The sequence below is a fragment of the Andrographis paniculata genome, unplaced genomic scaffold, assembly GCF_009805555.1.
Source record: "Andrographis paniculata isolate CXL003 unplaced genomic scaffold, ASM980555v1 Contig12END, whole genome shotgun sequence".
NCBI classification, from domain to species: Eukaryota; Viridiplantae; Streptophyta; class Magnoliopsida; order Lamiales; family Acanthaceae; genus Andrographis; species Andrographis paniculata.
Genome location: NW_026137402.1, coordinates 3225738 through 3250713, shown reverse-complemented (window position 1 = coordinate 3250713; position 24976 = coordinate 3225738). Strand labels below are relative to the sequence as shown.

At 36.5% G+C, this 24976-nt stretch overlaps 2 protein-coding genes across 4 annotated transcripts; one reads left to right on the top strand and one right to left on the bottom strand.

Moving 5' to 3' along the window:
- The first annotated feature begins 3345 nt into the window (after nt 1-3345).
- Nucleotides 3346-15838, top strand: LOC127255338 (alpha-1,3-mannosyl-glycoprotein 2-beta-N-acetylglucosaminyltransferase). 3 transcript variants are annotated; one of them, XM_051280852.1, is made up of 19 exons: nt 3346-3767; nt 4062-4112; nt 4376-4463; nt 5823-5882; nt 6178-6212; nt 6296-6372; nt 6440-6485; nt 6601-6663; nt 6909-6975; nt 7066-7134; nt 7208-7277; nt 7379-7440; nt 8409-8499; nt 8633-8726; nt 14643-14705; nt 14788-14826; nt 14894-15064; nt 15345-15500; nt 15595-15838. In XM_051280852.1, the coding sequence occupies exons 1-18, from the start codon at nt 3699-3701 to the stop codon at nt 15453-15455; spliced, it is 1326 nt and encodes a 441-aa protein (XP_051136809.1). In that variant the 5' UTR covers nt 3346-3698; the 3' UTR covers nt 15456-15500; nt 15595-15838. The 3 variants fall into 3 exon arrangements, with proteins under 3 accessions (XP_051136809.1, XP_051136801.1, XP_051136793.1); XM_051280844.1 differs by having other exon boundaries at nt 5820-5882; nt 15345-15481; XM_051280836.1 differs by having other exon boundaries at nt 3347-3767; nt 5820-5882.
- A 1455-nt stretch (nt 15839-17293) lies between these two features.
- LOC127256188 (protein NLP5-like) lies at nt 17294-21824 on the bottom strand. The gene is made up of 5 exons (XM_051282051.1): nt 21358-21824; nt 19821-20786; nt 19650-19700; nt 18630-19563; nt 17294-18549 (listed from the first exon to the last, which is right to left on the bottom strand). The coding sequence occupies exons 2-5, from the start codon at nt 20730-20732 to the stop codon at nt 17609-17611; spliced, it is 2838 nt and encodes a 945-aa protein (XP_051138008.1). The 5' UTR covers nt 20733-20786; nt 21358-21824; the 3' UTR covers nt 17294-17608.
- Nucleotides 21825-24976: the final 3152 nt, after the last annotated feature.

The following is a 24976-nucleotide window of genomic DNA, read 5'->3' as shown; positions in this document are numbered from 1 at the left end:
AGGAAAACTAGATTTCACAATTAATACAATTTAAATTGCAACATTCAAAGGGAAATGGAGTATTGAAAAACAAAAACAAGTCCAAACAATTTGAGGTTGGGAGATGCAGCTGTTATAGTACCCAAAAGTCATCAAACCAACAATAACCATTTATGAATTGTTGTTTTTGTAATATCCCGGAGTTAGGCCGGTGCTAAACCAACTCCCGTGGATGAACCGGTACCAAACCATCCGAGATTGAATAGTAACTAAATAGATTGAATAGACTACTTATATCAATAATATGCACATTCCTTTTCAAGAACACTATTGAAAGAATTATAGAGTTAAGTGTGTTTATTCTAAAGTAATATGAGCATTTATAACTTGCTGGAAAGTCTCCCAGGATACGCGTGAGTAAGGACAGAAGTGCGATTAAAGAACTCTTGTTGACCTATAAGGTCAATCTACGAATCCAACATGCTCGATCTTGCGTGGCTTGCAAACCGGGATGTCATAGTTTTGCTCATAATTGTAATTTCAGCCCAAATCGTCAATTTGCTGGAACCCTCAAATTAATTCATTCATAAGCAAGATCGGTCGACAAATGACTCAAAACCAATATCACATCAACAAAAATGTTTGAGCAAACAACAAAATGCTCAACAAAAAATCGCACACAAAAAAATTGACATATCAAATTAATGAATTGAGGAACACAAAAGACAATTGCGGCCGGTTCACATTTTAGAAATAAAAGAAGAGCAACAACGAGTGGCAGTCGGAATTAATTTTAAAGAGGTTGAATCGTGTGATGGAGATTGAAATATTTGGCGCATTAAAAAGCTTAAATGAAATTGAACTCAAGCACACAAAAACTATAAACCCTCGACACTAAGATCAAGCTTGAAGTGTAAGAATATATATATGTTACTTTCAATTTCAACCGATTGATGAGAGAGCCGACTATGAACACGATTCATGACAAAAAAATGATCCCAATGACAACGATTGCGGCATGGCGTCCAACGAAGAGGAACAAATTCATTTTCCCAAGAATATTTTTTTATGGGAAAGGAAAGAAAGGAAAGAGAGAGAGTAAAAAAGACCGTCAATTGACCCTCTAATGATCCAGGCCAGGTCAAAAAGATAAAACAGGGTCGATTCAATACCCATTGTGTGATTTGTTTTTCTTACTTTGCAAGGCTGACATTGTCGCAGGTGTCGAAGATTGTATTACTGATGTTGCTCTGAAGCCAAAGTTTTAAAAACCGAGATTCATGGTCATGGATGGTGTCGTTGCTATCTAAAATGTGTATATATATTTTTTTGGCAAATTTTTAATATTTTTACTATTGATTATTTTTTTTGCACCAAAATATTAAATTAAATATTTATTTATTTATATTATATTAAAAATTAATTTACATTTAAAATATTACATCTAATACTTATTTATATATCACATCGTATAATTATTTCAATTCAAAATTTTTATTATTCAAATTTTAATTCAAAACTTTTGAAAATTTTGTGTTCATCAATTTTTATTTTTATTTTTTCATACAAAATATTTTAATTTTATATTTAAAATATCAAGAACTAACATTTATTTGTATATGTTAGAAATTTTAGGGGAAAATAACGAGATTGTTTTATTGATCATCAAAATAAGGAGCGCAAATACAAAACAGACTCGATAGACTCAAATCTAAGTAATCTAATATATGAATAAGATCAAATATAAATATAAATCTACTAAATCTAAAACCGAATATCTAAAATATCTCAACATCCCCTCAAACTCAAGTGGTATAATAGAAACCAATTTAAATTTGATAAGAAAGTTGAATATAGACGCAATACAAAAACATAAATAAAAATAATAGTTGACTCTTCATCGAAGCCGAAAATGAGATGACTCTTCACGTGAACCGAAAACGAGATGACTCCACCGGAACCGAAAACGAGATGACTCCACTGAAGTTAAAAAAGAGATTACTCCACCGGAGCTGAAAACGAAATGGCCGAAAACAAGATAACTCCACCACAGCCCGAAACCACATGACTCCATCGAAGCAAAAAAAAAAATGACATGACTCCACCGGAGCCGAAAACGAGATGACTCCACCGGAGCCGAAAACGACATGACTCAACTGGAGCCGAAAACGAGATGACTTCACCGGAGCCGAAAATAAGATGACTCCACCGGAGCCGAAAACGACATGACTTCACCCGAGCCGAAAACAAGATGACTCTCTACCGGAGCCGAAAACAAGATGACTCTCTACCGGAGCCGAAAACGACAGGACTCCACCGGAGCCGGAGCTGAAAACAAGATGGCTCTCCACCGGAGCCGAAAACGAGATGACTCCACCGGAGCCGAAAACGACATGACTCTACTGGAGCCGAAAACGAGATGATTCCACCGGAGCCGAAAATCAAATGACTCCACCGGAGCCGAAAATCAAATGACTCCACCGGAGCCGAAAACCACATGACTCCATCAGAGCCGAAAACCAGATGACTCCACCGGAGCTGAAACGACATAACTCCACCGGAGCCGAAAACAAGATGACTCTCTACCGGAGCTGAAAACGACAGGACTCCACCGGAGCCGAAGCCGAAAACAAGATGGCTATTCACCAGAGCCGAAAACGAGATGACTCAACTGGAGCTGAAAACGACATGACTCTACCAGAGACGAAAACGACATAACTTCACCAGAGCAAAAAACGAGATAACTCTTCACCGAAGCTAAAAACAAATAGATCGCAACACCAAACAGATCGCACGCAGGCAACAGACAAGCAGCGGACATATGGCAGATCGTAGACAGATTTCCGGCAACAAACAAGCAAGAAAGATGACAGATCGCACGCATGCAATAGACAGATAACGACAGATGACAAATCGCACGCAGGCAACAAACAGACAGTCGACATATGGTAGATGGCAAACAGATTTAAGAATATTTCATACGCAGATCGTAGACAAATTTCAAATTGCAGACAGAACCAGACAGACAACGGACAAATTTACAAAAAGACAACTTGCAAAGACATGATTTCAAAATCACAAGACCTCCGGGTACAATCTAGGTTGAATGTACCTGGAGAAACATAGATTAACAGGCTGTATCTACGGCAGGAGGAAAATAGGGTCAAATACCATATTAGAAATTTTGGAGAAAAATAATAAAATTATTTTATTGATCATCAAAATTAGGAGCATGTATATAAACAATACAAAATAGATCAAACCTAAAATATATCAAAAGTATTACACCAATTATTTTTATTCAAAATTTTATTACTCAAATTAAGCCCGAAGTCGACACCTATTGGAAGGAAAAATATCGATCGGAGACCCGGCGGTCTTTACTTGGCCTTTTCCTCGTTGAACTTTGGACGAATGGTGCATTATTAATTACTCCATGAAGGAAAAATGAATCAATACTTGATTACAGGCGGGGAGCAGAGTCGAAGAACAAATCTGGAATCATTGACGAGGCCGAGGGTGACTGTGAGTTAAATCCAGCCTCCAGGATTGCATAATTCAGTCCTAGCCGATACACCGCCCCGCCGATCTTAACTTATGCCTTATTGGGTGGCGTTCTTGTGACTTCGGTGATTGATTTCTCAAGCTTTCGATTTTCTCCTTCCATCCTTTTTGTTTCCGCGCGGCGCTCCGCTCTGGAATCCCATTGATAATAAAGGATGGGAAAGTGCTTTTGCGACTATCGATATCTCCTCCTCATCGCTACCCTGCCGTTCATCTACATTCAGGTTGAACCATCTCTGGACCATTTTGCCTTTCCTCACGTTTCTTGCTTCTAAAAGTGTTTTATCCAATAACATTAGCTTGATCCAGTGGGCTTTCATGTACAGAAACTTTGGTTCTTATAAACAGTTTTGTGAGGCATTATAATTATTTCGATTATAAGCTAACACTCCCCTGAAATTGCGTCGGCCACCAAAGTTCCTTTTTTTTTTTTTTTTTTTTTTTTTTTTCCAGCTTTACATAATTTATGCTGTTCTGGTGAGTTTAGGATACAGCTGACCGTTTTTCTTGATGCACAGATTCGCCTGTTTGCAACTCAATCTCAGTATGCTGATCGACTTGCTGTTGCTGTACGTACATCTTGTTAAACTTGATCGATTAACTTCTGATATGACTAACTTCCATGAATGCATTTGTCACCCTAACCCGCATTCAATGTCCACTCCTTATTCTATGCTTGTGGATTTTTCTTGATGCCTGGATCTTTACGTAATTTTAATTAGACTGATGCTTTTCACTTGGAAATTGTCCACTTTTTCTAGTGAATAAACACTTACAAGCCTCATCCATTAGGACAAAGTGTGTACCTGCTTTTTACAGTGTTTAATTGCAGATTGATGCAGAAACCCAGTGCACAGGGCAGACACGGTTATTAATTGATCAAATTAGCCAGCAGCGAGGGCGGATCCTTTCTCTTGAAGGTATTCTATGAGTTCTATTTCAACCTTTGATGAGCTGTTAGAATTTCCACCTGAATGCATAGACTGTCATTCATAGCTGTCAATAGCGCGCTATAGCGGTGCAATAGCGGAATAGCATAGCGGAAAGGCACTCTGCTGCTACGGCCGCTCCGCAATTCCGCGTTTACACAATAGTGGTGTAGCAGCCTTTAGCGGCTATACCGCTATTGTAACTTATTAGATTATTTTTTAACACGTAAATAATTGAAATTTAACTTTAACGTATAAAATATATTTTCTTTTATTATAATATAGACAAAAAAATATTTATCTTAAATCTTAACTAAATTTTTAGATTCATTCCGAAAAAAGAAACAAATTAAAAAGCCAAAAGTTGCAAGATTTGATTTATATCAAGTATAACCAAAATTTGTTAGATCATTATGATAGCAATGATGTGATTGGCCCTAATATTTTGAATGATTCCAAAGAGTAGTTAATTAAAGAAGTTGATAATTGCGGATGATAAGTTAGTTTTTGACAATGATAATTTGACTAGGGGAGTTGTTGTTGATGCTAATAGGTCTACTATCTACACTAAGATACAAACATCAATACATCAATGAGAAGGAAAGCAATAGGTACTTCAAGCTCTAAAAACGGAAAATATATTATATAAGGTGACAAACATACAGTTGAATAAATGGATGAGAATGAAGAAGATGAGAAAAAATATATAGACAAAAGTAATTATGCAGTGAGGATGATGAAAATGAGGAAGAAATTTTTTATCATATTTTGAATCTGATTAGCTTTGATATATATCTATCACACAATAGTGATCTAATTGTTTTTGCTTATATAACTATCTAATAGCTATGATCATATATATTGACATTTTATTGGTTTTGGTGATAATTATGAAATAAATTTATAGGTTTTTCTTATATATATTTTTATAATTTCGTATATATATAATAAATTTTATATATATTCTTAAATATTTAAATAGCGGTCGTACTGCTATCCGCTATCCCGTTATAGCATTTTAGATGTTGACCGCTACGCACCGCTATCCGTGATTGACAACTATGCTGTCATTGCGCAAATACATCGCAATTTTTCTGCTTAAACGGGGACGGTGCCATTTATAACAAGTTTATATGAAGATCTTTTACATAGCAATTTTTAGAGAATGACTAGGATCTTTGTAGCATTATTGCTTGAAGTTTTATTGTCCTTTCCTGTTTCATTCCTGGATTACGCCAGAGCACCTTTAATTTTCCCCAGACTCTGTTTCTTTTTGACAGCATATCTGCGTATATACAAATATGTAGTACACCGTTTTTGTTTGATTATAACACTGCTGCATTTCAGAAGAAAGGCGGCGTCAAGATCAGGAATGTAAACATTTGAGAGCTCTTGTTCAAGATCTTGAAAGTAAGTTCACCTGATTACTTGGGATTGTTTTGATGATCGTGGCAAATTAAGTATTTGGTTAATTATTGTGTTATTTAATAAGAAAATTGAAAATTGCAAAGGAAATGCTGATTGTTGCTGCTTCCCTGCTTCATGGAATTATATGAAATGAGTTTTAACTTACAAATGTGAGGAAAAACTTTTGTGTTACATTTTATTTTCTTTTTATCTGTTGTTGCGTGCCTCCTAATGTTGACTTATTTAACCCAGTTGTTTATTTGGGACTACATGTGTGATTGGTTTTCTTACATTGCAGGGAAAAATCTGAAGAAATTTGTTGGTGATTTACAGGTGCAGCTGAATTTTGAAAGAGTTAATAGCTGGCACCTGTTCTCTACGACTAACTGTTTAAAAATATTTTACTGAGTGATCAGGTACCAGTGGCAGCAGTTGTTGTTATGGCTTGTAATCGTGCTGATTATCTGGACAGGACCATCAAATCTATCCTTAAGTATGTTCATGTTGTCTTTCTGTACTTAGATTCTAGCATTCTACTGAGGAAATTTTGTACTTACTAGGTATCAGAGAACTGTTGCAAAAAGATATCCACTTTTCATATCTCAGGTATCTTCTTCTCATTTTCTTTCTCCTCCACCCCCACTCCTAGTCTCCTCTCTTGCGTACTTTAGAGCACGGAGTATATTTTGATGTAAATTATTCTTGATTTTCTTTTGAGCAGGATGGATCAGATCCTCATGTTAAGAGTAAGGCTTTGAGTTATGACCAGCTAACCTACATGCAGGTAAATCTTTGTTAACTGGGAATCCAAAAACATGGCATGACACCTTTCTGGCTCAGTGTTTGTTTTTTAAAGCATGTTTGACTATTATTGTTTCATTCAAATGTCTTTCCAGTCTTTGGAAAATTTGACTTTCTGAAACATTAGGGGATGGATGTACTCGTTCAAGTTCCTAGCCCTTCTTGTCTTTCCCTTCTTATTTTTTGGTGGACTATAATAATTCTCATGTTTCTGTGTACTTGACCCAGCATTTGGACTATGAACCTGTGCATACAGAAAGACCTGGGGAGTTGATCGCATACTACAAGATTGCACGTATGGTTTTATGCTATATTGTTTTTTGTTTTCAATTCATACGGAAAATTATGGGATTCCAGGTGCATTTAACTTTTTCAATCTTGGCAGGCCATTATAAGTGGGCACTGGATGAATTGTTTTACAAGCATGGATTCAAGAGAGTTATCATCCTTGAAGGTGCTCGAGTTTCCTATCCTTTCAATTCTTAGCCTCGTTCTCTGTGTTCACTAAGAAATGGTTCACTATGCAGATGACATGGAAATTGCCCCTGATTTTTTTGATTACTTTGAAGCTGGAGCCTCCATCCTTGACAATGACAAGTGTGGTTGCTATGCAAATCTCATCTGATTGGATTTATTTGGTTTAAATTCTAACTTTAGATTCCTGAAGTTCTTTGTTACTATTAAACTAATTCTGATAGGTCTATTATGGCTATTTCTTCATGGAATGATAATGGGCAAAGGCAATTTGTCCACGATCCTTGTAAGTCACTCAGGTCCTAATGATTAGTCATCCGATCTGTTTTGATATTGCCTGGATAGAGATTGATCTGTGGTTCACTATTAGTTAGAACTTAGAACGGCTGGCATTTTTATCCATCTGGATAATTGAAGCAATCTTGTGTTTCTGTCCTTTGATGCTTGTCGTTTGAAGTTAAAAAGATTTAGAGAACTTGCTCACTTTTAGAGTTGTTTATTGTATTTGGCATAGCTCAGGGATATATATATATATATATTTTTTTTCTTCCAGTTATACTGCATTCCTTTGTTTTTGTGTTAGCCTCATTATGTCATTTCATGTTATATTCTGAAGTAAACCTTCTTTACTAAAACAAATTAGGTGTGATGTAGTCTTTTCTGTTTTCTTTTTGTTTAGAATGAAATGGCAAAGCAAAGGTTGTTGAAATTATTGGATGCTTTTTATGCTGTGAAATCAACATTATCTTCAAGAATATATGTCCTCCTATAAAATGAAAAAGGTTATGAAATTTGAAATTACCTTGCATTTAAGTGCAAATAAGGTGAAGAAGCGATGGTTTGATGTAAATATGTATGCTACATCTTTAATGTAAAGTAAATTCTATTTCATCGTATGTTTCCTCTCTGTGTGTTCATCTCTTAACTTTATCAAGTCTAATCCTCACTTCAATTATTTTGTCTCATTGTTTATACGATATATTGTCTTAATCCTTGTACTATTTGGTTGAAATACCTCTTATCCTGTAGTTATATTATGCTCAACTTGATCCTACACATGTGGCTTAACTAATCTCTCTCTCTTTAAAATCAGGTTTCTCTAAATTGTGCCCACTCAGATTTGAGAATTTCTATGATAAACTGGTTAATAATGGATACATATGGACACTGCTGTAGTTAGTTTTGTTCAATGCACAACCATGTTAGCTAAACTTTTTAGCAGTGTAATTGATTTGCTTTCTTTATCTCCTTCAGATGTGCTTTATCGCTCGGATTTTTTTCCTGGTCTGGGATGGATGCTCTCTAAATCCACATGGGATGAATTGTCTCCTAAATGGCCAAAGGCATATCCTCAATGTTTCAATTAGTTTTTCATATTTATTAAAACTAAAACATTTTATTTCACCCTATGTTGTGTTACCATTACTCTAGTGTATCATTCCTGTAATATTTGAGGTTTTTCTTGACCAAGCACTTACTTATTGGGATGATTGGCTGAGACTGAAAGAAAATCACAAAGGAAGACAGTTCATTCGCCCAGAAGTGTGCAGGACATATAATTTTGGGGAGCATGTAAGGAATTCTATATCAGTCTTTATATTGCTTTTGAATACCTGATTAATGTGCTTTCCATCAAGTAACCATTTTTTTTTTTTTTGTTAATTCATTCGTTTGCTTCCACTTTAGTTGTTTAATAAGAGCTTATATGATAGGAAGGTTGCTTAAATTTCTCCTTATATATTAATATTATTCTGTTTCAAACTATAAGATGAAATTGATAATGTGGCGGGGTGCAGAGCCTTTTCTATTTGATTTGAATAATGTGTTTGCCTTGAGTGTAACCTCAATCCTGGCAATATACTTTAGTTTTTGGTCATTACTTCCTGCCATTGGCTGTTTTGTTTCTTTCCTGGCTCTTATTAGACTGGGAAAGTTGCTTAAAATTCTTGGTGTGAATGAATCATATTTTGCACCTATTAAACTTGTGTAATAGGATTCTTTAAGAGATCTTACACACACATATAGATATAATTAGGAGTCTATTCAATAGTTTATCCAAGCTGATAAACTCTAATGATCCTATTATAATCTAGCATTATCTAAACTATACATGTGAACTATAATAATCAACACTACCCGCAAGTTAGAGCATTATATTTGTCATACCCAGCTTGTTACAACTATGTTTAATTCATACACCATTTAGTGCCTTGGTGAAAACTTGTCAAAGTTGATCTTCGGACTTAATGTATTATGTATGGATGAATTTTTCCTTGAATCTTATGGCACATAAAGTGAATCAATTTTAATATGCTTCGTGCTTTTATGGAGTACTAAATTGGTTGCAACATGTAAAGTAGACTATTTGTCACACTTCAGTGTTGTCGGAAAATTAAGTTTGTGGCCATTCTATCTTATCAATTTTTGCATCCATAAAATGTCACAAATATAAAGTGTGTTTGTTTAGTATTTTTAGTTTGAGGTGTTTTTTATTTAGGTATGTATGTTGTGTAAGCATGTCAAGAGGGGTTAGACGCAGAGTACGAGGGAGTCTGACCAATTTTGAAAGTATAGGAGATTTGGTGCAATTTTGTGAGACCACATGTGAGTTTTCTGCAATTTTGCCTATTCATAAAGATGATGGCATGTAAATATGCAAACTCAAATCATAACAATCTAACTTAATGGATAAAATCAAATCTAAAATAACTATAAATCTAATCTAAAACTAAAATATCTCAGCATCCGCTCAAACTAAGTAGTGTTGCAGAAACAACCTGAGTTTGCAAATAGAGATTGAAATGACATAGCCAAATTGTCCACCATGTTATAGTTAGAATTAGTGCCCTCAACTGAGTTAGGGTCGAAGACGGGACATGCTCACAACGGAGTAAAAAAGGAACTCTCAACAGAGTAAAAAATGAGACTTTCAATGGAAACAAGATTCTTAACGCAATTGTGAGCAAGGCTCTTTATTGAATCACGACAAACGATCAAGGGCCAAACTCGCAAAACAACTATGGATTAGATCAGATAGCGGTGATGATCGGAGATGGCCAGAAGTGGGAGAAACTGTGACGACAACTCACAGATACGCACATGACTATCAAATTAAACGAAATCAAAATCAGAAACAAAAAGACTAGCAATTATAAGCATAATCTCAAAATTGAGAGAACCGCTTGCATCCTCTGTCTTACCGCGGCTGCTGATACAGAGTTAGCCGATGCTTATTCCCCAAATACCGTCATTGCTTTACGGGTATATTCTAAGTTGAATGTACCCGGAGAAACGTGAGTTTCTAGACTATGTTTACTCTAGTAGAAAAATAATTGGCTATGATACCCTGTGAGACTATGTTAACACTAGTAGAAAAATAATTGGCTATGATACCATGTGAGAAGAAAATTGTAGATGACCGAAAAATTGCATTGTATTCGTAATAAGATGATTACCTATAAATAGGCATGGTACTTGACTTGATAAATTCAATTCATAAAATTCAAATCTAAAACGACTAAATCCGAAACCTAAATAACTAAAATATCTCAACAGTATATTATATATATTGTGAGTGTATATAATTTCATTTTTTTGTTTGTAATATTAATCATAAAACGGGTATAAAATATTTGGTTGGGTGAACACACCCACAGTTTTCATGAATTTGGATTCAATTTCAATAACAAATTATGAGATTATGTTTTCTTTATTGCTTCGCTAAGATATGAGATTGCCTTGTGCGAGAACACAAAATCTTTGCATTGATCTCCTATCATCCTTAAAACCACCGAAGCATGCATTCGTAAAACCTTCAATTCTAGAGTGATCATGTTTGGTGTAGAATAGGCTTGGCTGATCTTTTTTTGTCAAAGGAACAACAACCGAGTAATTCCACAACCATCGCTTCCTGTCATTTCAATATCATTACCATATACAACTAGTAAAAGATTCCCAACTTGATTACATTTGTACTTGCATTGTATAATGCAAAACAACTTGATTACATATGTTGAACGATGAGGACTCGGTTTTAATCCATATAATTATTTATGAAGATGAAAAACTTTCCCATACTCTACTTGAGCAACAAAGAGAGTTAATTTCTACTTATTCATGAAGAATATGTATTTTTAATATCGAACTAAAGAAGAGGCCATCCATAAGTGGTTGTGAGAGAGTGAAACGAGATTTATTTGGCCACATGAGAAAATGTCTTTGAATAGTTACTATCATAAGCCCGAGCCTGAGCATTACCTTTAGAGAACCATTAAAATTATTCTTTAATCTAAATACCCATTTGCAACCCATTCGTCTCTCTCGAGCATGTAAGTCCATCAAATACCAAGTACCATGATGACCAAGGAGATTATCTCCTCGTCATAGGGACATGCCAACCATAATGTGCTAAAGCTTCCCGGACAAATTTGGGATGGTGATAGAACTGGTTTTAAAAAGGACAAGGAAAAGGACAAGTGATTATAGAAAACAACAAAGGCGATGTTATAAGCTTACGTACATTTATCTTTAGAAAGGACAATCAAAAGATCGAGAGAGCTTGTGGCACAGGAGGGGAATCCAAGGATGCAAAGAACGAAAAGCCATAGAAGGATGACAATTAGCGTAAACTTTAATTGCTATGGGTGGAGATGATTGGACAACAATTGAGGAATTAAAGAGCCCTTGAGATTACTCAAACGCATGATAGCAAAACTGATTTGATTCTCCTATATATTAGTATGGGAAGAGATAAAATTAACTGGAAGATGCTCATGGAAAGAAACACCATGTGAGACAACGTAGTGATTTAAAGAGGTAAAGATACCGATATTTTTGGTTGTAAATGACAATAGCTATGAAAGATGCACTTACAAGATATGGGGCTCAACTTAGTAATTAAGGAATGAGTTTCTAGGACAAAACAAGTATTACCAAAAAGATAAATGGCTCAGTGGGGAAGACGTATGTTGGTAAGGGCGTTCCACCTTAAAAGGGAAGTTTTTGTGCAAACTATGATGGACGAAGTGGAAACGAGAAACGAATTGTTAACACCTTGAAAACCTACAGATGTAAAAACACATTAGTGGGAAAGCATGATAGTAAGCAGTATTGAGACGTGAGGCTGAGTCCGTAAGGCTGAATTTTAGGAATTGGTGATTGTGAAAACCTCGCGAAAATCACAAAATTAGATGCGGGACAACTTGGGGCTGTTTTATAGCAATTTGTCGTGGTTTTTGAGGAGTCGTAGGGTGTGCCATTGATTAGGCTAACTGATAATCGCATTGAGCTTACCGTTTGGATGAATCCACTTTTTGTTCAGCCCTATCGTTACAGCCACATTCAGGAGGACAAGATGCAGAAACCGGTGAGTGATATTGTAGAATCATTTGACTGATCTCAAGCCCCTTTCCTGTCCTAGTCTTGCGTTAAAAAGAAAAATGACCATTGCCATTTCTATCGATTATGGGAAGTTGGATAAAGTAATAGTTCTATACAAATATCTTATAACCAAAGAGTTGGAGTTATTGGACTGTAGAGTTTCCGGTGGATCTTATTTTTTAGATTGAATTTATTTTTGCCTTGCGGAGGATATGGGAAGGTGAACATCAGGAAAATCAAATCTTAGTTAAGTAGGCAAGAAAATTGAACAATAAGGCCACTTGGCTGAGGGTGGGTAATTTCTTGTTGTACCACTTCGACCTTGGGGACAAATTCCATTCGAAGGGGATAGAATTGATGGAGCGCAGGATCAAGAAGAGCATGATATTAAGATTAAAGGATAAGAGGAGTCTCAACCGTTGCTTGTATATTGACGACGATGACGGGCTTAGGCCTATTGTTTGCGAGTTTGCTTTTATTAGTTTGTTTTACGAGTCTTTTGTTATGTCTTAGGTGGGCTTATATTTTGTTATGTTTTAGATTATGTCTTGGATGAACTTAAGTTGTTTTGAGTTTAATTTGTTTTTAGTAAAGAGGGTTTAGGAGGGATATTTAAAGAGGGGTCATTAGGGTTTAGAAGATCATAACTTCATTTTGGAACCAAGGAGCCTGGAGGCTACTTGGCAACGGTAGGTACCGTTGTATTGTTTTTATCTTATTCATCTTGTTCTATCACAGATTCCTTCTTAGATGGAGGCCCCTCCATTAGCAGCAGTGGACAGAGTGGAACTGAGAATATTAGTTTGAGTAACACAAACATTGGTTAGAATCCAATGCTCTGAAAATCTAAGAGTTTCACCCCAAAGTTTGTCCAAGGTGGGTGAGTCAGGGCATAAAGATCAGAGCAAGAAGCATAGTCAATGAGTAACATACCCTTTGATGATTCCAAAGGTTTTGATTCGTAAGGGTGCATTTGGTTCATAGAATGGAATTGAAGAGAAGAGAAATGATAGGTGAGAAAAAAATTATAGAAGAAGGGATTTTGTTTGGTAGAACAAAGAATTCATTTTAAAAAATATAAAAAATGCAACAAACCGGATAAATCGATCTAGATGAGATTGTATATTACGAGTGAAAACTAAGAAAATGTATTAATCACGGAAAATGATGAACAAAAAAGGATTTCAATGAAGTAAAAAATTGTGAATAAATATTGTCATATTTAATTAGTAGTTTTTTAATAATAATAATAATTTTGATATGAATATTATGAAATCAGAACAATATATTTTTAAAAGAAATTATAAAAGATAAATAGTAAAATAAATAAAATAAAATAAAAATACATATTTAGGTATACAAATTTCATTTTTCTCTATTTATCTAAATATTTGAAATGAAAACATAAAAAGAAATTATTTATTTTTCAATTCTAATTTATATGATTTAAGCAAACAAGAGAAATGAATATATTTTTATTCTCTGTACCAAACACACCATAATAGTAAACTCTTATAATTCTATCCTACCCTATCCAACCATATATTTGAACTATGTCGTCAGCAAAATCAAATTGGTTGTTTATAAGGTGAGTGAATGTATTGGTTCCTAAATTTGTTAATCTAATTGATATAATTTTATTTAGCGTCAATGCTGATTGTCAAATTTAGGTTACATGGCTAAGAATAAAACAAGTTTGATAATCAGTAGAATGTCTAGCCATAGCATGTATGGTGTAACATCTACTATGTGACATGCTGTTGTGAGTTCCCCTCTGTAATTGTCATTAAGTATGCTCAGGTGAATCTCCTCGGACATTTCACTACCCTGCAATTGTCACTTTGTTTTTTTTTTTTTTTCCTTTTGTTGTTGTTGTTGCTGTTGTTTTGCGTGTGTATAAATCTTGCTATATAAAGGCCTTTATGTAGAACAGTCACGTAACACATTTATGCTATTGAGAGCTTGATCTAGTTATTTCTCTTAGCTAATCTTATTTTGTTGTCGTGTAAGTAGACAAGCTCATGATTTGTAGTGTTTTCATTGTGCAAGCAATTCAGAGATTGTTTCTTTTTCAATGCATGCTTTTACAAGTCTCCCTGGTTTTCTTAGGGTTCTAGTATGGGGCAGTTCTTCAAACAATACCTTGAACCTATCAAATTGAACGATGTCCAGGTATGTCACTAATCTATCTATTGTTTCCCCTCCATTCTTGCTTTCCACGTTCTGAAGTTTACGTTAATGGTTTTTCTGGAAGGTTGATTGGAAATCAATGGACCTGAGCTACCTGAAAGAGGTAAGTCTTGCATTATGCAGAACATGTATATAAAATTTGAAAGATTGTAACCACTGTGCTTCTAAAGGACAAACACGTGGAGTACTTTTCCAACATGCTTAAAAACGCAACTCCTACGCACGGAGCTGATGCTATCCTGAAGGTCAATAACATAGGCGGCGATGTACGAATTTTGTACCGAGACCAGTCAGAGTTCGAAATCATTGCCCGTAAATTTGGCATTTTTGAAGAATGGAAGGTAAAATGATTGGCATTTTTACAAGGTTTAAACAGCTGATGACTTGTGCAAGATGAACCTGTGTTTTAACCATGTTGGTATTCTTTCGTTTGTACGTAGTTTGGGTGATTCCCAACCATTGATAGATAAAGGACATCTTGTTCTTTTCCCTTCATTTTCTTACTCGTTGGTCGGGACCTGTTTTACTCAACCTGGAGATAGCTTTTAATAATATACCATAAACCTTATCGTTTCAATTTCTTGGCAAGCATGCCTTATGGCAATTTTTTGTGTCTTTCAGGATGGAGTCCCAAGAACAGCATATAAAGGAGTAGTTGTATTCCGATACCAGGGACAAAGACGCGTGTTCTTTGTTAGCCCGGATTCTCTTCGAGAATTTGGAATCATTTAAGGCGATGAGACGAAGTTGTGCAGGAAGTAAGCATAATATATTCAGGTGACAAGGCAGGCCGATGATCGGCGAATAGTTGAGGTTGTAGGAAACTTGTTTCTATTAATTAATGCATTTGATTGTTCCTTTTTCTTTCCAGGATTATCTTTTTATGCAGTTAGAAACAAGAACTGGATGACGAGTTGGACAAAGAGACATGAAAAGGACGAAATGTACTTTCTCAGGCTTCTGGCCGTGAAATGTGAATATTACTATAGAATCGGGAATTATTACTAGACACGATATCTTTGTTCCATTTTATGAAATGAATTTTTGGTTGTGGGATTACAGAGGGCACCAGTTCCTCGAAAGATTCCAAAAAATTACATAATGAAGGCGATGGATGATGGATGTGTTCGTTGGTCAATTATTTAATCGATGAAATTTAATTTTAAATTAAATTCCTAATTTTCGAATCCGATTATACGGTGAGTTAAAATGCATTTGGGTTGTACGGTGGTTATTGATAGTGTGGTTAGGCATATAAATGCCGGTAAGCCGCGCGTGTCACATGTCCGGACCAGATAATTAGATGTATATATGATAAATAATTATTTAAAATTTAAAATTCAAATAATATATTTATGATCGAAATTAAATTTGGTGTTTATATTCGGAATTAAATTGATGTTTATGACCGGGATTAAGTATGATATTTATTGTCGGACATTACCGAAATTATGGCCGACGATTACAAGCCATTAAAAGTCGACGGTTTCGACTCGGCATTTAAACTCCAAGGGTAGAGTGCCTCTAAAAGGCTCTCTCCACCATTTCATTCAAAACCACACAAAAGGACTGAGATTTTTCTATGATCTCTCTCTCTAATCCTCTCTTCTCGGGCAAAATTTTCGGCGAGTTCTCCGGTTAAGTTTCCGGCGACTTTCCGACCTCTTGCCTCCCAACATCGTGTGTTCCCCTCATTTTAGTTCGCCGGAGCTTCGAAATATTAGAGTGCCACCTAATTCGGAGACGAACGTCGTTTTATCTTTGGGAATGTTACGCCACGAATCAGAGGCACTACCGGGGCGTATTCGTTTTTACGGAAAGAGGTTCTACCACGACTCGACGTGATTGTCGATTTATTTCGATATAATTATTGTAATTATCAAAATTATTTTGATAAATTGATTATCGAATTTATTTCCATAAAATTGTTGTGATTATCAAAATTATTTTGATAAATTGATTATCGAATTTATTTCTATATTTTGATTATCGAATTTATTTCGATAAATTATTATTGATTATCGAATTTATTTTAATATCGAATTTTATTTTTCAATAATTATTTAATCTTTTCGCGATATAAAATTTTTCCAATAGTGGTTTAATGAAATGTGAATTATTTATTTATGTACTTACTTTATAATGTTGGTTGCTACACTATAAATGTGCTCGGGTAAACTTGCGATCAAATTTAATAGCCTATAAATTAGATTCGACAAGATAAGTTACGCTAAATAACCATGTGTGGCAAACAAAATTTAAAAGCGTCAAACATTTTAACCCATGAGCTCAATGTTACGAGTCTGATCCTCACACTACATCCTCGAAAGATTCCCAAAAATTACATATGATATGCAAATTTTTAGTTTGGAAATTGTTTTTGGGTTTGGATATAATATAGTACAATGAAATGAGCAATGTATTATATAACCTGGGCCTGGGCCTGGGCCTGGGATGGGATGATGAGCAGTGTCACAGACGAACAAGACTTGGTCAAGCTGCAGCAGCAGGAGCACCGCTGCTGTTTCTGGGGCAACTCAAATTGATGAGGAGGAGGAGAAGGCAAAAACTGAGAAGATGTGCTAAACTCAAACTAAACTAATTCAAAAGTTACAATCAAGTTCAGTCTGCTAATAAATAATATACAACAGGCTTATAGTTCAATGCATGAAAAACAAATAAGTGAAGATGTAACATCACTTCACTTCAGTTCTAACTGGATGGATGACCTGTTAACCAGAGATCTACTAATACTATTGAGCAGCAAAAGGTAAGACATGTATGTGTATGTGTATGTGTATATAATTATATTTCCTCTCTGAATATTGTGGCTGCAGGTATGGTTTCTGATCTCCATAAATAAATAAGAAAAAGTAATATAACAGTTAGGTGGATCCAAAGGAACTTCCCTGGCTTGGCCGCTGATACGACGACGAGGACGAGCTGGATTGGGTGACGGATAGTTTTATCGTCCGGCTTTGGGAAGTTTTGTGTATGTCTATGCATTCTTCAAGATCAGCATCGCATGTCAAAAGAACCCACTCACAGTCATCATCCAGATACTTTACATCTACTTTGTTGCCCCTGCCATCCTTCTCCTCTATGTTAAAACGCTTCAAGACCTCTTGTCGTAATTCTTCGAACCCCCACTCTGCTTGCAAACTGAATCGAACTATCTTTTCTTCCCCAAACGCTGCTTTTATCCTTAAACGGGCTGCTGCTGCTGCATGATCTTCCACCTGCAGGTTGGGGAGAGCTTTTGGCAATGGTGGTGACAGGGAAGAAGTACTCATCTTGTTGCTGTAAGATCGGAGAAGAATGTTTTTGCCATCTTGGCCTTGGGTCCTCGATTCCTGCAATTCGGCATCACTCTTTAGCAGCACCCCTTGAGTCTGTTCTCCACAGCTGGAAACATTTACAGGGTAAGAAGTTGACTGGTTCGCCCCCGTGGAGAAACAGTAACTTGAGCTGGAGTTGTGGCTGTGGCTGCTGCTGCCGGAGGAAGAAGGTGATTTTGAAGCAGTGGTTTTAGGTCTTAGCAGGGGATGAGTGTTCAACTGTTGCTGCAGCTCATCACTTGTCTTCGACGATGTGGGTAAGCTGCTGCTGCTGCTCCCAGTTGCAGCAGCAGCTGCATTTGCGGAGGAGGCGAGTTCCGGGAAGCTGTTGTAGAAAGAACTCAGCTGAATTGAACCATCTGCACCCTGGACTGAATCCATCACCAACTGAAGTTTCCTCAATGAGTGACCCACTTTCTTGATCTTTCGAGAAGGCCATCGAGTTATGCCATGCTGCCTGCAGATTCTTTTCAGGGTGGTTGGGCACACTGCATTGCACTTCAATTCATTAAGAGGAAGATAGAATTCAAAGAGAATCAAGGATGATGATGAACTACTGATCTCATACCTCCAATACTCTTGGCAGCATCTTTTAGGCTCCCTGCAAAATATTGCCGGAGTTCTTGTAAGCTAATAGTCTTCTCTGATTTCGGCCTTCTCTTGTCTGTGACTGTGCTTGACTTGGAGTCGAGGATGAACTTTCCAGTATCCTGAGAACCTAGTTCATGCTCCAAGTTTTGCTGGGCATCCCATTGGGTTGTAACCCGAAATCCTCCCTCCATTTCCTCCTCCTCTTCCTCCTTATCATCAGGATGATCCTGCAGCGAAACAATCCCCTTGCCCTTATGCTGCTGCTGGGAATCCATCATGTGTCTAACCCAAGATGATATCTCTGGAGACGACCCAACTGTAGACTTTGGATATTTTCCATCGGCCGGAGGAGTTTCTTGAGCCAACTCCTGATCCGTGACGACTCGCAAGCTCTGGCAAGTGTGCTGTATAACGTATGACAAGGACTCAAGCATTCGCTTCTGATCTTGGGCAGCCTTACAATTCAGGGGTAAGAAGAATTCAAGAACAAAGTCGTGAGCTGTCCCTGTGTATGTGCTTCTGAGGCGGATTGCCACAGCAGCACACAAGTTGAAGAACCGAGCATGGTGTGCCAATGGATACTCTGTTTTGCTGAAGGCAGTGATATCTTGGGCAAAACATGGTTGATTTGTAAGGAAAGCCTTTCCAGCAATGCCCTCACCTCTGAGCAAGTGGTGTTCAGAACAAGCCTCGTGAAAGCCATACGCTTGCTGATCGCCGACATAGCAGGCGGAGTCAATGGTAGAAACACAGCGTTCGTAATTCTCATCTGAGTGGCGGCAACCGCCTTTCCCTTTCTGAGAGCACGGACTCCATGTCTGTGCCAATGGCAGCTCATGAGCTTCGCACACACACTTCAATACATTTCTGATCTCTGTCAGGGCAGCTTGGTAAGATCCATCTGCTGCATCCTGCACCATTTTAACCAGATATCAACTTAATCTTTTATCTCTGTTACTATAGTCATTTGGGAGAGAGATGATTCATAATCTATCACCTGTGTACTGTGAGCACTCCGAATATCATCGAAACTCTTCAAGTCAACTTCCTGCAAGCCAAGGGAAGGTTCTGAGAAAGAAGTAAAGCAAATGCATTGCACAATGCAGAAATCGAAACCACAATTAATTCCATGTCGTTAGAAGAAGGGAAGAACCAAACGATGTGCTACCTGTAGAGCTTTGCATACAGTTTCAAGCTCAGGACGATAGTTGACCTGCTGACTAGTTGTCACGATTTCAACCACCCCCAAGCAATTTCCACTTCCCTGTTCAAATACTGGAAGGGCAACCGATCCTCTGACGTCGTACTGCTGGGCGTGATTCACTCGTGGGTACTCCTCTCTTCGGAAAAACCGAACATCAGGAGTCCATTCAGGCAGCTTGTTTTGAAAAACACGACCCGGTAAACCAGTGAACTCCTTGGACTCCTCATCTGCTGCAAACTGAAAGTTGCGAGAAACAGCCCTGTAGTCTACAAGGTTCTTACAGTTTGGATTGAGGGAGAAGGGCTGGTTGTTAGTTGTAAGAACCTGCCTGCCTCCTCTCTTCACGGGAACCCATATCTGAACCAGGACATCTTTGTCCCCGATAGAGTCCTTCAGACGGCTGATAGCCTGCACTAACTTCTTCTTCACCGAGAGGGCATTGGTACTACTGGTAGGATTTCTGTCTGGCCCGATCCACAACCTCGCGTTCGCCTTGTTGTCCTGATGGCCCACAAAGCTGTTTGGGGGAACCGAGGACGAGGAGGAGGTGGTGGTGGAGGTTCCATGACCTGGAAATTCATTCATCACTAAATGTTGACGTGAGTTCAATTCTTCTGTTTCTTTCAAGCTACACGAGTTTGGACTTGAGCAGTTTGTATTATGATGGTGATGATGGTTATGATCAGCCTCTGGAAAGCAAAAGGGGGAAGGAGATGAACTTTGACAGGTTGCAGCAGAGGGAAAAGGGTGCCAAAAGTTGTTGGATTGATCTTGACTCGTCTCTAGCCAGAAGCCGTCGAAAAGGAGTTCATCCATGAGGTTGAAATCAATGGTTGCAGCCAGCATGGTGTCCGGTGAGAAGCCACCATCTTCCATGATATATCAGCGCTTACCATTCCTCCTCCTCCATGCCATAACAAGCAAAAACCCCTGTATCATCAAAGATACAAACATGTCATCCTCATCAACCAGAACACATAAACACACACACTCGCACAGTCGCACGTACATAATTTATGAGGAGTACCAAGCCATCAATATAACTAATATCTATGAGGAAGAGGAACTTGGAAGGAAGGAGATTTCAATTCCTTTCCCTGCAATTCTCTACCAAAAACTCATCAAACAGAGCTAGCCAGCAGCATGAGCACCACATGTAAGAAGGAAGATATATCGTCGTGAGAAATTGAACTCAATACAGATTCACACAAATTAAACATGAACTCTGCTTAAGTGGATAATAGAGCAAGAAAAACGAAACTTAGGGTATGTAAAGTAGGCCGCAACGCACGTAACTAAAATGGCACCAATTAATTCTACCAGAAAAACAGGTGATTGAATAATAAATACATGCAACGCAACCATAATAAGGCGAAGCAATGAACACGCCCTGATAAACAGGAGGAGTGCGCGCACGAAAGAATTGATAATGATAGGGAATGGAGAAGAGTCTGGAGATTCACAAATCACAACAGAGGAGAACAAAATAAGAAGCACTCACCGTATGTGATATGAGAAGAACGATAGATGTAAATATATAGTTAGAATTTGAGCGCAGTGTGCAGTATTCAGGGACAACGGGAGAGAGACATGGATGGGATATGGAGTCGGTTCAGTTAATCGAGAAAATTGAAGGAGAAGAAGGTACGGTGATCCTCTTGCAGAATTGGTTGGAACTTGTGAGAAGAAGCCAAGCGACAATGGATCCTGAGGAGGTGTTTGTTTGTCTGTCTGGCCAGAAACTGAACTCAACTCAACTCAACTCAACTCAACTGACCTTGAAGAAGGGATCAGATATTTTGAAGCGGGAGTGGAATTGGGGAAACAAATTGCAAGTAATATGCTGGAAGAGACGAGAGCGAATCTCCTTTATGGAAATGGAGATGGAAATGAGGAAAAGGGAGCAGCAAACCAGAAAGAGAAAAAGATAGAGAGATAGAGAAAGAGAAGTTCAGTTAACTAAGTCGAACAGAAGGAGGAGGAAGCAGCAGAACTATACTATACTATACGCCTTTCCTCTCTTGGTGGACCCCATCAAGCCTAATTTGCAATCAACTTTGTCTATATTTCCACTTTTCGCATGAGAGTGAAAGAAAGGAACAAGGGCTTAATTATATATTAAAAATATTACATAACCTCTCTTATATTTTAAAAAATATTTTATGAAATTTTGCTATTATAAATAAAAAAATTATAATGAAAAATCACAATGAAATTATAAATAATTTTATCTAATTTTTAATAAAATTAATATCTGCACTTTATATGAACGTACAGTGTGTATATATTTAATATCCACACACACATTATTACTCCCTTTGAAGAAAGGAAACCGTGGTGGGAAATTTGTTGCCAGTTATTGAATAATGGATGCGGGTCGGATCTCGGATCGGATCCGGGTAGGAAGATTCTTTTGGATGTCTGCTGGTTGGTTTCATGGTCTCTGATATAGGTACTAATATCTATCTATGCATCTGAATAATTGCAAGATTCTAAGTTTGACTTTTCTTGTGATGACGACACCATTATTTAATTCTTTGTGATGGATCGGGCGAACCGGCCGGTTGTGTTGTCTGATGAACATCTAGATCTAGCTGGCTCGTTAATTACATTAATACAAAAAATAAAATAATTATTTTTCTCATTATAAAAAAAAAAAAAAAAGTTTATGATTTTATTATTTTTCTTAAAATTCATTACCTGTCAAATTGATATAAGTTTCCACGATGAAGAGAATATATATATATATATTAATGATGACGAGGGTGATTTATATGAGACGAGGAGATGTGGAAGAAGCAGTGTCCGAAGGCGGCTCTCAAACGGTGGAAGGGACACGCGCCCCTCACATGCACAGATACATCATATATATATATATATATATATTATATTATATATACATACATACATACACATTAATTGCTCAGCGTCGAGTCGTCTCGTCACAACCTCAGCGGCCCCATCCACAATCCAAATAATATTATATTTATATATTCATTTGGGTGGTACATTGGCATTCGCCGCGTCTCGTAACAGTTCCCCGCCCCCATCTACAGTTGCCCAACCGTTTCGAACCGGAGGTTCTGATTTGAACCGGAACCATCGAACCGAACCGTGAACCCCCAATTCGAACCGGTGGTTCATATTTTTTATTTGCCTGCGCACCATCACCGCGGCGGCGGCTGTGGAGTCGATTGGATGTGTTTTGGTTACGGCAAAAACTTTAAATGGTGTGTATATTTTATATAAGAATAATAGTCCATCTCCCCGTAGTTAAACAATCTATTTATTTTTTTATTTTGATTCGTCTCATAATAAAATATCTATTTTTTTTAATAATTATATTATTTACTTAACATTATAAATATTCTTTCAATCTACAATATATTACATAAATGTCATTACGTTTATATCATGCAATATTAATAATGTTAGTTTATTCTTTTTTACGTTTATATTTACTACATCCTAATATAATTGTTGAGATATTTTAGATATTCAATTTTAGATTTAATAGATTTATATCTAAATTTGATCTTATCCATAGATTAGATTAGATTATTTAGATTTGAGTTTATCGAATATGTTTTGTATTGCCTATATATAGACTCCTTATTTTGATAATCAATAACACAATCTCATTATTTTCCCCCAAAATTTCTAAAATGGTATCAGAGCCTATGTTTCTCATACCGTAGATATAACCTACCAACCCGTATTTCTCCGGGTACATTCAACCTGGATTGTACCCGGAGATCTTGTGATTTTGAGATTATACCTTTGCAAGTTGTCTTTTTGCAAATCTGTCTCGTCTCCGATCTGTCATCTGTCCGCTGTTTGTCTGTTGCCTGTGTGCAATCTGAAATCTTTGCTGTTTGTCTGTTGCCTGCGAGTAATTTGAAACGATCTGCCATATGTCTGTTGTCTGTTTGTCTGTTGCTCCGTGTAATCTGCCATCTGTCGTTGTTTGTCTGTTGCGTGCGATCTACCATCTGTCATTGTCTGTCTGTTGCTGCGCGTGATCTGCCATATGTCGTTATCTGTCTGTTGCCTGCGTGTGATCTGCCATATTTGGTTGTTTATTTGTTGCCGGAAATCTGTCTATGATCTGTCATCTGTCCGCTGTTTGTCTGTTGTCTGTTGTCTGCGTGCGATTTGATCTGTCCAATGTTTGCGATTTGTCTGTTTTTTGCTCCGGTGGTCATATGGTTTTCAACTTTGGTGGAGAGTCATCTCGTTTTCGGCACTGGTGGAGCGTCATATCGTTTTTTGGCTCCGGTGGAGTCATCTTGTTTTCGGCTCAGGTGGAGAGTCATCTCATTTTCGGCTTCGATTGAGAGTCAACTATTATTTTTATTTATGTTTTCTTTTTGTGTTTATATTCAAATTTCTCATCAAACTCAAATTGTTTTCTGTTATACCACTTGAGTTTGAGGGAGGGGATGTTTCAGTTTTTGATTTAGTAGATTTATATCTAAATTTGATTTTATCCATAAATTAGATTACTTAGATTTGAGTTTATCGAGTATGTTTTGTATTGTCTATATATAGGCTCTTTATTTTGATGATCAATAACACAATCCCATTATTTTCCCCCAAAATTTCTAACAATAATATTAATATTTGCAAAAAAACAAATGGATATACAGATATGAGACGGAGGTAATATATATTTATATAATGTATTATAATGATAGACTTTAATCATATTTTAAAATATATAATTTATAATTTTTTATTTTAATTAAATTATTTTGTAATCTTAATTTATACTTATTTTTATTAAATTATAATTATTTTTACTAATATATTTTTTTAATTATTTACTAATTTCGTAGTGCTTAACCTAAAGTGGACAATTTAAGTGAGATGTAAGAGTATTAAAATTCTATTTTTGTTTATAATATAATAACTTGATATATATATATATATATATTTTTTGTAAAAATTACTAAATCAAAATATATTTAACAAATATAAATCAACTTAATTAACTAACATATAACGTTATATGACATAACGTTATATGACATATAAGACACACTCAAGAACTTTTTATTTTCATCTATCTTCTTAAAAACAAATAAATATTTTTATTTATATTTAAATATTTATCATTT

Bases quoted from the DNA above. Each gene is read 5' to 3' on its own strand.
- LOC127255338 (XM_051280844.1), top strand. From the start codon at position 3,699: ATGGGAAAGTGCTTTTGCGACTATCGATATCTCCTCCTCATCGCTACC. The intron at 6,664-6,908 runs GTAAATCTTTGT...TACTTGACCCAG, and splicing joins ACCAGCTAACCTACATGCAG to CATTTGGACTATGAACCTGT. The intron at 7,135-7,207 runs GTGCTCGAGTTT...TTCACTATGCAG, and splicing joins GAGAGTTATCATCCTTGAAG to ATGACATGGAAATTGCCCCT.
- LOC127256188 (XM_051282051.1), bottom strand. From the start codon at position 20,732: ATGGAAGATGGTGGCTTCTCACCGGACACCATGCTGGCTGCAACCATT. The intron at 19,701-19,820 runs GTAGCACATCGT...CTTGGCTTGCAG, and splicing joins CTGTATGCAAAGCTCTACAG to GAAGTTGACTTGAAGAGTTT. The intron at 18,550-18,629 runs GTATGAGATCAG...AGTGCAATGCAG, and splicing joins TGCTGCCAAGAGTATTGGAG to TGTGCCCAACCACCCTGAAA.